This window comes from Pelobates fuscus, chromosome 4, assembly GCF_036172605.1.
Source record: "Pelobates fuscus isolate aPelFus1 chromosome 4, aPelFus1.pri, whole genome shotgun sequence".
In the NCBI taxonomy this organism is placed as follows: domain Eukaryota; kingdom Metazoa; phylum Chordata; class Amphibia; order Anura; family Pelobatidae; genus Pelobates; species Pelobates fuscus.
Window position 1 is genome coordinate 67,747,416 of NC_086320.1, and position 15,003 is coordinate 67,762,418.

At 42.9% G+C, this 15,003-nt stretch overlaps 1 protein-coding gene across 2 annotated transcripts in view; it reads left to right on the forward strand.

Moving 5' to 3' along the window:
- MMP16 (matrix metallopeptidase 16) overlaps positions 1-15,003 on the forward strand; it is a 240,503-nt gene that overhangs the window by 204,393 nt on the left and 21,107 nt on the right. For both annotated transcript variants that reach the window (XM_063451271.1, XM_063451272.1), the window contains one exon: positions 12,539-12,689. In XM_063451271.1, the coding sequence (XP_063307341.1) occupies positions 12,539-12,689 (151 nt within the window). The remainder of the gene's footprint in view (positions 1-12,538; positions 12,690-15,003) is intronic.

A 15,003-nucleotide genomic window follows, 5' to 3' on the forward strand; every position in this document is an offset into this window, starting at 1 on the left:
AATACCCCGAGAGTATCGCACGTCAGAAATAGGAACCTTAAGGATTTGTTGATGAGAACGGATCTACCACGAGACAAATTGGTCCCTATTATATCAGAGAGAAAGGGATGTTTTCGCTGTCCAGGCTGTGTTACATGTGGGCACATGCTCACTGGCTCGTCTTTTGGTCATCCGCATTCTGGCAGGCGCTACAAAATATCGCATTATATTACATGTTTGACAGATCATGTGGTATATTTAATTTCGTGTCCGTGTGGTTTGTTTTATGTTGGCAAAACGGATTTGACTCTAAGGGACAGGATCAGAGGGCATAGATCGGCCATTACAACAGCATTTCGAGATGGAAAAACCGAAAAACCGGTGGCAAAACATTTCCTGCAATATAATCACAGGTTGCCCACACTCAAATTTATGGCAATAGACAGAATACCGGTTCTACCCAGAGGTGGAGATCGTTCTAGATTGTTATTACAGAGAGAGACATTTTGGATCAGACAATTGGACACTGTTCAGCCCAGAGGGCTTAATGAATATATATCGTTTAGTTCATTTTTGGATACTCGTTGATCAAATAGTTGTTTAAGGGCAGACTCTAATTAATATGCACAGTTACTGCATTCTTATGCGGCGCAGTCCTAGATGAAGGACAGCGTATGATTTAACATATTACTTTCTGTTAGTGATTTAACATCAGTCAGTAGGATGGCAGGATAGACTTAGTCTTTATATGTTGGATTTTGTAGAGTGAGGGCTTATGTATTTACTGTATGACTGTTACATCTGGCTTTGGTTATGTCAATAGACCTGGACACTGCCACTCACCAGGGTTGAATGGGGATGGGTTCCAGAGGGGCACACTGGAGGGTCACTGGGGGTGTGGGGCACTTATTTTGCTTGTCACAAATTTTATTGGGTGCATCACATTTTTTAACACTATTAGTTTTTGTACATACATACATTCACATGAGACACACAGGCTCATATTTAGGATTTTATGTGGGTTTAGTCACATATACACACACTTTTCCAACACTTTTTATATACATTATTGGTTTTTGTACATACACTGTACACTTATTCACATGGACACTGGCTTACATTCAGGATTTAGTGGGGTCATGGTTACATATACACATTTTGGTTGGTCATTACAGATTCCGATCTAGAGTATGGTGGTATGTATGTCACACTATCTTGGTCAATTTCAGGACCAAGGTTAGTGGTTCAGTCATTATTTTAACATTAGTAATTGATTATAAGGTATATAGCCCTTGAAGGTCTGTTTTACATAACACTTGGCTGGTCTATTCTAGACATAGTAGTGTTTTCCCTCCTTGTAACATATATGTCACGGAGGTGTATCCATGGGAATGGTTGTTTAGACACAGAAGGTGTCCGGTGCACACTATGATGATGTCAGCACGCACGATTGCACGTTCACACGCAGACGCACCGGGTCGCACTTTGATTACGTCAGTACGCACGGATACACGCTCATACGCATGCGCACAATCACGGAACACGGAAGTGGATAGAAAACTTTTCGCACAGATGGGGTAAGTTATACATTTAGTTTTCCTGTATATATAGGCATTGTTTTGGCACTGTCATTGTCTTGATAAAGGCCCAGAAGGGTCGAAACGTTGATGTAGAGGTGGTGATTACTTATTAATACAAATTTGAAAAATCCCAGAGAGTGCTCCTGTCTTCAATTCTTTTATATATACACACGTATATGTGTGTGTGTATATATATATATATATATATAATTTTTTTAATTCGTTTTCTTTATCTATATATAGGTATATATAGTGATATATACATATATATTTATGTATATAGATATATATATTTAGTGATGTCCCGAACGGTTCGCTGGCGAATAGTTCCTTGCGAACATAGCTTGTTCGCGTTCGCCACGGACAGCAAACATATGCGATGTTCGGTCCGCCCCCTATTCGTCATCATTGAGGAAACTTTGACCCTGTACCTCACAGTCAGCAGACACATTCCAGCCAATCAGCAGCCGACCCTCCCTCCCAGACCCTCCCACCTCCTGGACAGCATCCATTTTAGATTCATTCTGAAGCTGCATTCTTAGTGAGAGGAGGGACAGTGTGCTGCTGCTGATTTAATAGGGAAATTGATAGCTAGGCTAGTGTATTCAGTGTCCACTACAGTCCTGAAGGACTCATCTGATCTCTGCTGTAAGGACAGCACCCCAAAAAGCCCTTTTTAGGTCTAGAACATCAGTCTGCTTTTTTTTTTCCCTGTGTAATCTAATTGCAGTTGCCTGCCTGCCAGCGTGTGTGTCAGGCTCACAGCGTATACTGTGCCCACTTGCCCAGTGCCACCACTCATATCTGGTGCCACAATAGCTTGCAAAAAAAAAACCTAGAAATTTGACTGTGAAATAATAGCAGTCAGTTTCCTTCACATGTGTGCGTTTCAGGGCCTGCCAGGGCACAGTGTCACACCAGTGCAACTCATATCTGGTGTAACAGTAGTGTACATTTAAAAAAAAACTAGAAATTTGACTGTGAAATAATAGCAGTCAGTTTCCTTCACACGTGTGCGTTTCAGGGCCTGCCAGGGCACAGTGTCACACCAGTGCAACTCATATCTAGTGTAACAGTAGTGTACATTTAAAAAAACATTTTTTTGACTGTAATAGATTGAATAGCAGTTAGTTGTCTGCAAGAGTGTGTGTCAGGCCTACAGCGTCTACTCTGCCAACTTCTGCCAGTGCACAGTGCCACTTATATCTGTTGTCACAGTAGCTTGCACGCATAGTACCACTAATTGAAAAAAAAATTACAGGCAGAGGCAGGCCACCCCTCAGGGGCCGTCGTGGTCATGGTGCTGTGATTCCCTTTGGCCCTAGAATAATGCCCAGTGTTCAGAGGCCACGTACCCTGAACTAGCACCACAGCCGCTTCACTTGATATGTCAGAGGAGTTATTTACACATCAGTTGGTAGAAATGAGTGATGCGCAAGCATTATTGCCAGAGGATGTAGATAACAGGGATATGTCTCAGTCAGGCAGCATTACACACATGGACGTACGATGTGATGATGATGATGTTGTACCTGCTGCTGCTTCCTTTGCTGAGTTGTCAGATACAAGTGAAGCGGTTGATGATGACGATGCGTCCGTGGAAGTCACGTGGATGCCCGCTAGAAGAGAAGAAGAACAGGGGGAAAGTTCAGATGGGGAGACAGAGAGGAGGAGGAGACGAGTTGGAAGCAAGGGGAGGTCGTCGCAAGGAGCTAGTGGCACTGTCAGACAGCATGCATCGGCACCCGGGGTCAGCCAGACAGCACGCCAATCAACGCATGCTGTTGCCACCACCAGAATGCAGTCATTGCAGAGCTCAGCAGTGTGGCATTTTTTTGGTGTGTCTGCCTCTGACAACAGCGATGCCATTTGCAACCTGTGCCAAAAGAAACTGAGTCGTGGGAAGTTCAACACCCACCTAGGTACAACTGCTATGGGATCAACACATGAGTACAAGCAGCACACAAACTCAAAGCCGCCATCCTCCTCCTGGTCCAGCATCTTCAGCCACGTCAACCACTGCTGTCCTCCTTGCCCCCTCTCAACCATCCGCCACTCCGTCTCTCGCCTTGAGCAGTTTCTGCTCATCTGCCCACAGTCAGGTGTCTGTCAAGGACATGTTTGAGCGTAAGAAGCCAATGTCAGAAAGTCACCCCCTTGCCCAGCATCTGACAGCTGGCTTGTCTGAACTCTTAGCCCGCCAGCTTTTACCATACAAGCTGGTGGAGTCTGAGGCGTTCCAAAAATTTGTAGCTATTGGGACACCGCAGTGGAAGTTACCCGGCCAAAATTTCTTTGCACAAAAGGCAATCCCCAACCTGTACTCGATTGTGCAAAAGGAAGTAATGGCATGTCTGGCACACAGTGTTGGGGCAAGGGTCCATCTGACCACTGATACCTGGTCTGCAAAGCATGGTCAGGGCAGGTATATCACCTACACTGCGCAATGGGTAAACCTGCTGACGGCTGCCAAGCATGGAATGCGTGGCTCTGCAGAGGAGTTGGTGACACCGCCACGACTTGCAGGCAGGCCTGCTGCCACCTCCTCTACTCCTCCTACTCCATCCTCTTCCATAACCTCCTCGGCTGAGTCCTCTTCTGCTGCTGCGTCTTGCTCCACATCAACGGCACCCCCCCCAGCTCCCCAGGTACTATTCCACATCCCAGATACCTCAGTGTTACGCCGTTTCGGGGTTGACTTGCCTGAAAGCAGAGAGTCACACCGGACCAGCACTCCTGTCTGCCCTGAACGGACAGGTGGATCAGTGGCTGACTCCACAGCAACTGGATATCAGCAAAGTGGTTTGTGACAACGGAAGAAATTTGTTGGCGGCATTGAATTTGGGCAAGTTGACACATGTGCCGTGCATGGCACATGTGTGTAATCTGATCGTACAACACTTTGTGCATAAGTACCCAGGCTTAAAGGACGTCCTGAAGCAGGCCAGGAAGGTGTGTGGCCATTTCAGGCGTTCCTACATGGCCATGCCGCACTTTGCAGATATCCAGCGGTGAAACAACATGCCAGTGAGGCGCTTGATTTGCCACAGCCCGAGATGTTGGAATTCAACACTCCTAATGTTCGACTGCCTGCTCCAACAAGAAAAAGCCATTAACGAGTATTTGTATGACCGGGGTGCTAGAACAGCCTCTGCGGAGCTGTGAATTTTTTTGCCACGTTACTGGACGCTCATGCGCAATGCCTGTAAGCTCATGCTTCCTTTTGAGGAGGTGACAAACCTAGTCAGTCGCATCAAAAGCACCATCAGCGACATCATACCATTTGTTTTCTTCCTGGAGCGTGCCCTGCGAAGAGTGCTGGATCAGGCTGTAGATGAGCATGAAGAGGAAGAGTTGTGGTCACCATCACCACCAGAAACAGCCTTATCAGCATCATTGCTGGACCTGCGGCAACGCTGGAAGAGGATTATGAGGAAGAGGAGTCAGAGGAGGAATGTGGCTTTGAGGAGGAGGAGGAAGACCAACCACAACAGGCATCCTAGGGTGCTCGTTGTCACCTATCTGGTACCCGTGGTGTTGTACGTGGCTGGGGGGGAAAACATACCTTCAGTGAGATCACTGAGGATGAGGAACAGGACATGAGTAGCTTGGCATCCAACCTTGTGCAAATGGGGTCTTACATGCTCTTGTGCCTGTTGAGGGACCCTCGTATAAAAAGGCTGAAGGAGAATGACCTGTACTGGGTGTCCACGCTACTAGACCCCCGGTATAAGCAGAAAGTGCCTGAAATGTTACCAAATTACCGCAAGTCGAAAAGGATGCAGCAGTTCCAAAATAAATTAAAATGTATGCTTTACACAGCGTATAGGGGTGATGTCACAGCACAACGGGAATCTAACAGGGGGAGAGGTGAAAGTAATCATCCTCCTCCCACGACCACGCTGGCAAGGACAGGATGCTTTACAGCTGTTTTGTTGATGGAGGACATGCAGAGCTTTTTAAGTCCCATGCATCGCCACAGCCCTTTGGGGTCCACCCTCAGAGAACGACTCGACCAACAGGTAGCAGTCTACTTCGCCTTAACTGCAGATATCGACACTCTGAGGAGCGATGAACCCCCTTGACTACTGGGTGTGGAAGCTTGACCGGTGGCCTGAGCTATCCCAATTTGCGATAGAACTTCTGGCCTGCCCCGCTTCAAGTGTCCTGTCAGAAAGGACCTTCAGTGCAGCAGGAGGTATTGTCACTGAGAAGACAAGTCACCTAGGTCAAAAAAGTCTAGATTACCTCACCTTTATTAGGATGAATGAGGGATGGATCCTGAAGGGACTGACAGTGGACGATACATTCAAGTAAAAAAGGCCTGATGAGGGGGACTACTTAACACACCACTCCTATCTGATTAGATAGGAGTGGTGTTAGATTACACGCGCAGTGCCCCAAATTTGAAGTAGGAGGACCGACCAAGCATCTTTTTCCATCTCCCGGTTCCTAAAATCGATGCCATATACACGTCCCCTGATAGGGGACGTAACAGGGATTAAACTGATAGGAATAGTACTACTTAACACACCTTATAATAATGCAGAGAGTGGAAACACAGAGAGAGGAGTCTGAAGAAGAGGAGTCAGAGGAGGAAGGGGGCTTTGAGGAAGTGGAAGACCAAACACAGCAGGCGTCCCAGGGGGCTTGTTGTCACCTTTCGGGGACCCTTGGTGTTGTACGTGGCTGGGTGGAGGAAGAGACCTTCAATGACATCAGTGAGGACGAGGAACGGGACATGGCTAGCTTGGTATCCAACCTTGTGCAAATGGGGAGTTTGCGGTTGTGCAAATGGACTGTTTGCAGTTGTTTGCGGTGCGTTAAACGGGGAGTTTGGTCTGTCACTGTGAAGCGGGCGTAACCCTTACACTACCTGATCGATACAACATCATACCTGATGTTTTAAAGCACGTTATTCCAAACAATTTAGGAATGTTAGGTGATTTATGCCCCTTATGGATTAAAACCAGACTCTGCATCAACTATGTAATTTTCCATCGGAGTTTTGCCATGGATCCCCCTCCGGCATGCCACACTCCAGGTGTTAGTCCCCTTGAAACAACTTTTCCATCACTATTGTGGCCAAAAAGAGTCCCTGTGGGTTTTAAAATACGCCTGCCTATTGAAGTCTATGGCGGTTCGCCCGTTCGCGAACATTTGCGGAAATTCGTGTTCGCCATTTGCGAACGGAAAATGTTATGTTCGCAACATCACTATATATATTATTTCGTTCTAAGTGTATTTTAATATCAACATACAGTTATATATATATATATATATATATATATATATATATATTAATATCAAAATACAGTTAGAATGAAATTACACACATATATTTTTTAATTATTTATTTTGGTTTTTCATTTTTAACGTATTTATATATATATATATATATATATAATTATATATATATATATATATATATATATATATTAATATTAAAATACACTTAGACAGTGCATGTATGTGTATGTGTTTATACATACTTAGATCATATACATAATATATATATATATATATATATATATAATGAAAAAAATACCGGCACTCCAGGATTTGATAAAAAAGAGAGGTTAGTTCATCTTTTGTCCTGAAGAAAGCTCTGTGCTAGAGCTGAAATGTTGACTGGAACTGTAAGAATAAAGATGAACTAAGCTCTCTTTTTCATCAAATCCTGGAGTGCCGGTATTTTTTTCATTATTTATACTTTATATGACCAGAGCATCAGGTATTTATTTTGTTAAAGTTGGAGTGCAGGAGCCTTGGATTTATATATATATATATATATATATATATATATATATATATATATATATATATATATATATATATATTGACCTTTATGGGCTAAGCAACACAGTCCTCTAGGGTAACAGGTATAGAACAACAGTCTCTTATGCAAAAATTGTGTGGTTTATTTACATTGTGCACAAAAATCCATGCAGCAATCAGTTTGTTCAAAACTGCAGCAAAACAGAAAGGAAAATCTACAAACAAAATCCTAGCTCAAATTCAAGCCCTCTGTCACATATCCTCCCCACCAGCTTAGACCCATCGGTCGTAGCGACCTTTGACCACAAACAATGGACTCTGGATAAACCATCTGCATTTCCCTGCTCCATAGAGAAGTTATATGGCTGAAGACTAAGGAACCACCTAGTTACTCTGGCATTTGTTTCCTTGTTTTGTCTCATCCACGTCAAGGGCGCATGATCTGTGACAAGTTTGAACCTTCTCCCCAATAGATAATACTTAAGTGTTTCTAGTGCCCATTTTATGGCCAAGCATTCCATCTCAACCACTGAGTATCTCTGTTCATGGGGATTCAGCTTTTTGCTCAGGTACATAATGGGATGTTCTTCTCCTCCGTGTACTTGAGAAAGAACCGCTCCTGGGCCCACATCAGATGCATCTGTCTGTACCAAAAATTATTTTGTAAAATCTGGAGCAACCAAAATTGGGTCAGTACACAAAACCTCCTTCAGGGCACTAAATGCCTTCTCTACCTCGTGAGTCCATTTCATCATAACAGGGCCTTTTGCCTTAGTTAGCTCTGTCAGCGGGTTTGCGATCGTAGCAAAGTTAGGTATGAATCTACGGTAGTAGCCCAGTAAGCCTAGAAATGCCCTGACTTGTTTCTTTGTCACAGGATGTGGCCAATCCCAAATAGCATCTACCTTACTTTTCTGTGGTTTCAGGAGACCCCTCCAAATAGTGTAGCCCAAATACTTAGCCTCTTCCAAACCTATCATACATTTGGATGTATTGGCAGTTAGACCTGCATCTCGTATAGACTTTATTACTGCCTGAACTCGGGGAACGTGTGTTTCCCAATCTGTGCTGTGTATAACCACATCCTCAAGGTAGGCAGCCGTATATTCACTATGGGGTCTAAGGATTCTATCCATCATTCTTTGGAAGGTGGCAGGTGCACCATGCAACCCAAAAGGTAAGACTTTGTAGTGAAATAAATCTTCTGGTGTGGAAAAAGCAGTTTTTTCTTTGGCCAGCTCTGTTAAGGGAACTTGCCAATAACCTTTAGTCAGATCTAATGTAGTCGGATATCTGGATCGTCCTAATCTCTCTATTAGGTCATCAACCCTAGGCATGGGATAAGCATCACATTTTGATATCTCATTTAATTTTCTGAAATCATTACAGAATCTGATTTCTCCGTTTGGCTTGGGTACCAACACTATAGGATTACTCCATTCACTTTATGATTCCTCGATAACCCCTAGCTAAAGCATCTTTTGGACCTCTGCTTTAATGGCTTCTTTTCTGGCCTCTGGGATTCGGTAGGGTTTCAAGTTAACCCTTTTTCCAGGTTCCGTAATTATGTCATGTTCAATAACATGAGTCTTTCCTGGTACTGGAGCAAACACATCCTGATTTCTAGCAACAAACTCTCGGACCTCATTTTGCTGATGAGGTGCTAGAGTGTCAGCAATGTTAACCTCTGGTACTTTGTCTACTTTGGTCTGAGGAACATTGTCTGTCATGGCCATCAAGACCTCTCTGTCTGTCCAGGGTTTAAGTAAATTTATATGGTATATTTGTTCGGGCTTTCTTCTACCAGGTTGTCTCACCTTATAATTCACCTCATTGACTCGTTCAATGATCTCGTATGGGCCATGCCAGTTTGCAAGGAACTTGCTTTCTACAGTGGGGATTAGTACCATAACCCTGTCTCCGGGTTGAAAGACCCTAAGTCTAGCATTCCTGTTATAACTAGCTTTCTGGGCTTCCTGTGCTCTCTCCATATTTTCCCTGACAATTGGCTTTATGGCCTCAATGCGATCCTGCATTTGTGCCACATGTTCAATAACACTCCTATGAGGCGTGTGTTCCTGTTCCCATGTCTCCTTCGCAACATCAAGGAGACCTCTAGGATGTCTGCCATATAACAATTCAAAAGGTGAGAACCCCGTGGAAGCTTGGGGGACTCTGATAGCAAACATTAGAAATGGGAGCAAACAATCCCAATTCTTACCATCTTTATCAATTACCTTACGGAGCATTGCTTTTAAGGTTTTATTAAATCTTTCCACTAACCCATCAGTTTGTGGGTGATACACTGAAATTTTCAATTGTCTAATCTTCAAGTTACATAGCTCTTTCATCACTCGTGACATAAAAAGGGTACCTTGGTCTGTAAGTACTTCTCTAGGTATTCCAGCCCGGCTGAACATAAACATTAACTCTCTGGCAATGGTTTTAGCTGAGGTATTTCTTAAAGGTATAGGTTCGGGATAGCGGGTAGCATAATCTAGTACTACCAATATATATTGGTGCCTCCTAGCGGATTTAAGTAAAGGACCAACTAGGTCCATAGCAATTCTGTCAAATTGGACTTCTATGATGGGAAGAGGAATGAGGGGATTACGGAAAGCTTGGAATGGAGCCTTTCTTTGGCATTCTGGGCATGACTTGCAAAAATCGCACTATAGCAGAGTAGATTCCTGGCCAGTAAAATCTTCTTAGTACTCTCTCCCTGTTTTTTTTCTTTACTGAGTTTCATTAGCAAACCAGTATCTCTCTGTCAAGTTCATCATTTCTTCTGGGTCCTTTGGATCCGCTTGACTGACCCATTTCCGTAGCGCTATCGGCAGACTCCTGGGAAAGCGATCCATAACAACCTTTTCAATGATTACTGCAGCAGAGTTGATTTCTGTCTGTAGCCACTTCTGGGCAAGTCTCAAGAGGTCATACATTTGTGACCTAGTAGATTTCTCTGTATCATAAACCCATGCATTATATCTTTGGGCTCGCACTGCAGGCGTAACTCCAAGTCGTGTTAGTATTTCTGCTTTTAGTCGGTCATAGTCTTGTGCTTGGCTGAGAGGCAAATCATCATATGCTTTTTGGTATTCTCCACTGAGGCAAGGGGCTAATAATCCTGCCCACTGAACTGGAGGCCATCCTTCTCGGGTAGCAATCCTTTCAAAGGTTGTCAGGTAAGCCTCCATGTCATCAACCTCACTCACTTTATGTAAAAAGTCATTAACTCTAATCCGGTGCCCCCTATCCATAGTAGGGGTAGTCACACTTGACAGTATGGTTTGTTGCAAAGCACTTGTTAGTTTTACTCTGTCTTCCTGCTGTGTTTCCATTACGCAGTCTATTTGTGTGGCCAATAAGCGGTTTGTCTCCTGTTGGACCGCAACAACCTGTCGCGGTGACTTCATGAGGCTACTGATCTGAACCGCTGTTACACGGTTTGTGTCTTGCTGGGTAGTAGTAGCCTGTACCAAGGCTTTTACTAACTCTTCCATCTTGCTTTTGTTTTTCACAGCCACCTGGTAAATACCACACACCACACCTGCAGGCCTCTGTTTCAAACAACCAGTCTCCATTTGCAGAGTCACAGTACCTTAGGCCTCTATACCCACAGACTGTATAAATGTGCTTTAGATGCCCGCATTCTCCACCATCTTGTGAACTTCATGGGCAAAGCAACACAGTCCTCTAAGGTAACAGGTATAGAACAACAGTCTCAGTTTGTTCAAAACTGCAGCAAAACAGAAAGGAAAATCTACAAACAAAATCCTAGCTCAAATTCGAGCACTTAAGCATAAAGTAATGTCCCTTGCTAAACCAGGGTAATAATCCAAACAATCCAGCTATTCCATCCATGTGATTGTGAGGTCCTTGTAAGGACCTCGTGATCAAATGGCATGGGAGGGCCGAATCAGCAGCAGGGGGACTGACTGGGATGCCAGGCAAGTCCCTTCATCGCGATCGATGGTGGGAGATCGCCAGCAAGTGGTAACGTCCAAGGATGGCATAGTACAGCCACCGTCCTTAAGGGGTTAAATAAGTTAAACACTGCCTGCGAGTAAACCAAGACAATTCAATCATTTAAAAAGTGAAAACAAAATGAATTTGATGGTTCTAAAGAATTTTCGTAAGCCTTATTTGTCTTGCAAGACTTCACAGATAATATGACTTACAACATTCATGCTTATTAGAATAAACACAAGGGTCAAATTTGAAGTTCACTATACAGGGGGATCCCGCAGGGACATATAAATATATATCTATAATCACTATATTTGAATATGTGCACGTTGGAAATGTGGGGCACACCAGGTGGCCCAGGCCTCTTACAGCCGTATCTCCCTGAACCTCCCCGAGTCTCCTCAAGCAGTCCAGGCAGTGACAACAGGACCTGTAACAACAGGCATGGTTGTTATGCCCTGATGGTACATTGAATGTACATTTCCCTCAAAGATGTGTATCAAAAGAGCACAACATTTGACCGGGATCAATGTACATCCGCTCAGTGACTTTAAATTAGCTTGTTATTGACTTCCATTACATTACATTCGCCTAAACTAATATAAAATGAATGTCATAATGTCTACCAAACATGAACATTCATCAAAAGGCTGTATGCAATATTTGTGTGATTTAGGGGTTGTTATGGAATACATTTTCTTTGCCAAGTGTCAAATTTACATTAGTGTCCTGCTTTAACTCTTTAAGAACCCAATGCATATTTTTCCATTACGGTGATCTGTTGCTTGCATACCTTTACACCAGTAAGGAATGCCTCATTATTAAACACTAGCTGCTGCACAGACCCCTGCAGTCGCCTAGCTAATAAAACTTATGGACCCAATTGTTGTGACAATTTAGACTGTCCTTGGCCTTGGGGAGTAAAATACATAAATGTAAATGCATAGTTTTTGTAGGCAATGTGTAAACGATTTATTAATATTAATATTGTATAAAGAGGTGTGAATTATATTCATCTTAATATCATTCACCCTTTTTTCACATTAATACAAGTGATTGTCGGTAAATTAGGTGTGGTTTTTTTTTCTCTGAATAATTTTAATATTCCACAAGTCAAAACATTCCTTCCATCTGCAGGAAAATACAGTAAAAGCATATATAAAATTGTGTTTTATAAAATGCTATTTTTTCAAAGCTTTCTGAAATATCAAAACGTCTAATTTCATTTCCAGGCAACAAATATTGGGTTTTTAAAGACACAACCCTACAATCTGGCTATCCTCATGACTTAATCCACCTTGGCCATGGAATTCCACCACATGGAATAGATACAGCTGTCTGGTGGGAAGATGTTGGGAAAACATACTTTTTCAAAGGTGACAGGTAAGAAAAGCCATTTGTGCATTTGTTTTCCATCTCTAGATATAGCTTGGTGTGTATGGAAAAATATTTCATGAAAATTCTAGAGAGGTCAGGTCTACAGCTGTGAAAATACACCAATATATTCGAAAATTATTTTTATTTATTTACTTTGAAAGAATGCTGTGACGAAACCAACCTCTCCACTGGGCATTGGAGAAGCCTGTTTGCCCGCCTCCTACCGGCTGACTATGGCCCCTGGAAAATTGGTACGTTTAGAGAACTATATTTGGGCATATTGTATTTTATTGTGCGACTGCTGGCCCTTTAAGCACAGTGAATGGTATTTTCTTGTACTGCTGCTGGCCCTTTAAGAACTGTCTGGGGACATATTGAGACTTTGGGTAACAATACCCTTTAAGACTATGGCCCCTGAAAAGTATTAACTTTTATTGGGTGTGTATGGCCCTATAAGAACCGTCTGGGGACATCTTGTAACTTTGGTGAACAATGTCCCTTTAAGACTATGTCCCCAGACCTGTAAAATAACTTGCCCCTGGCTTTCTCCCACTTGGTTCAGTAAATAGGGCTTACTGAACCAAGTATTACACAGGCGGACCACCCAGAAGTTAAAGTGTGCAGGTTAATTGCACATGGCGGTGGCCATCTTTGTTCAGTCGAACGCGGTCAGCGGTGTATGCTAAAGATTCTGTGGAACTGAAATCGGCTACACATTTTGCCGAACACCGCTGACCCTTACCTTCTCCCATACTGAACCAAGTCGTTTTTCGGCATGAAATTGACCGGCCGCACAGCCCAAATCTATGGAACTGTTTTGGGCAGGAAAATGTGCTTGCGGTCGGTCATAAAGGGACCTCCAGCTAACTTTTGATCCACTGGAGGGATTTGTCTGATTTTTGGAAGTGTTTATGTTTAAAGTGTGCTGATTCCAAATATGTAATTGTTATGAAGATTGGATGTACGGTTTTAAAGTTATAGCACATGTATAAAAACTGTAGTTTTCCTGGCTGTAATAATTATGTTAACTGGTTATCTGAGGGGAGGGAACCTGTGGGTTGCAACCGTTATGCTATTGGCTATTTTACCCCTCCCCTGTGGGCGGTCTTATATGTGTAAGATGGAAATAAAAGCAGACTGGGTGTGCTAGCACCTGAGATCATCTTGTACCTTCATGAAGTTTCGGCTCATGTTTGGGGGATTGGAGAACTACACTCTGGGGATTGCTATAATCACTATACTCCCCAGGGTATTATCGCTGAGCTCTGCTAAAAGCTTGTTCCTGTTCCTGCTCTCTGGAATTCGGAGAGGTCCATCTACTGGAAGCTAGACCCTGGTCTTGGGTCCAGAGTGGGTAGCGTGGCGAGACCCCAACCAAGCTGCGGCGGTTCGTGGGAGTCTACAGTGGTTATGGTGTCTGGTGGAATGCTTGGAGACCTCGGAAAGCACTAGGAGCATCCGTCAGCGGAGGGTACCCGGTCGGGGTGCCAGCGGTTCCGTTAAAAATGCATTATGATATCCAGATTTTAAGTTTTTTAATTTTGTTATGAGCTTTTTTTTACTGATGGAATGCAAAAGGATCATGAACTGTGCCAAGGTAAAGATAAAAATAATGCTTGATGGCTGCCGATTTAGTACTATTGAAAACTGGATATCGTGTTGGGAGATACGCAGGTGATATTCTAGCTAATATGAAATTGGAAATTGAAGGAAAAGTTGTCACGTGTTTTGGGCATACATTCAAATAGTTCCTGGATTCCTGGATTTGGCTGGACTGTTCTGATTTGGTTCTCCTCTTGGGTTTGTTCCTTGGTGTACTTTCAAGGGCACGCTGCCACATGCTTTCATGGCATGGTTTGACTTCTTTTTTATAATGTCTCGAAAAGCAAAGACGCCAAAGAAAATAGTTGTGCAGATGATTCCTAATGTCATATTTAAAGAACAGTGCATTAAAACAACTATTTAATTGAATGTTCCTTTAAAAATAAAAAATAAATTGGGAACAGCATTTTTATGTCATGATTAAAATGCCAGTATTTGGAACTCACCTATGTAATTGCCATTTTCATTAAATTATATAGGGAAGCATATGTCCTCTACTTTCAATATATATTTTAATATATGAGCTTTACAAATGATTGCACAAATGAATTATAGCCTTAAAATATGTTAAACTTGAGTAATGGATGGGGGATGATGTGCTAGGCTTTAAAATTAGCAGAGGCCTACCATTATATCACAGATGAAATTAGGAGAGGTATTGTTATATTTAAATGGTAAATTGGTCTTTTTAAATTTTCTTGCTAAATAGACAGGTATT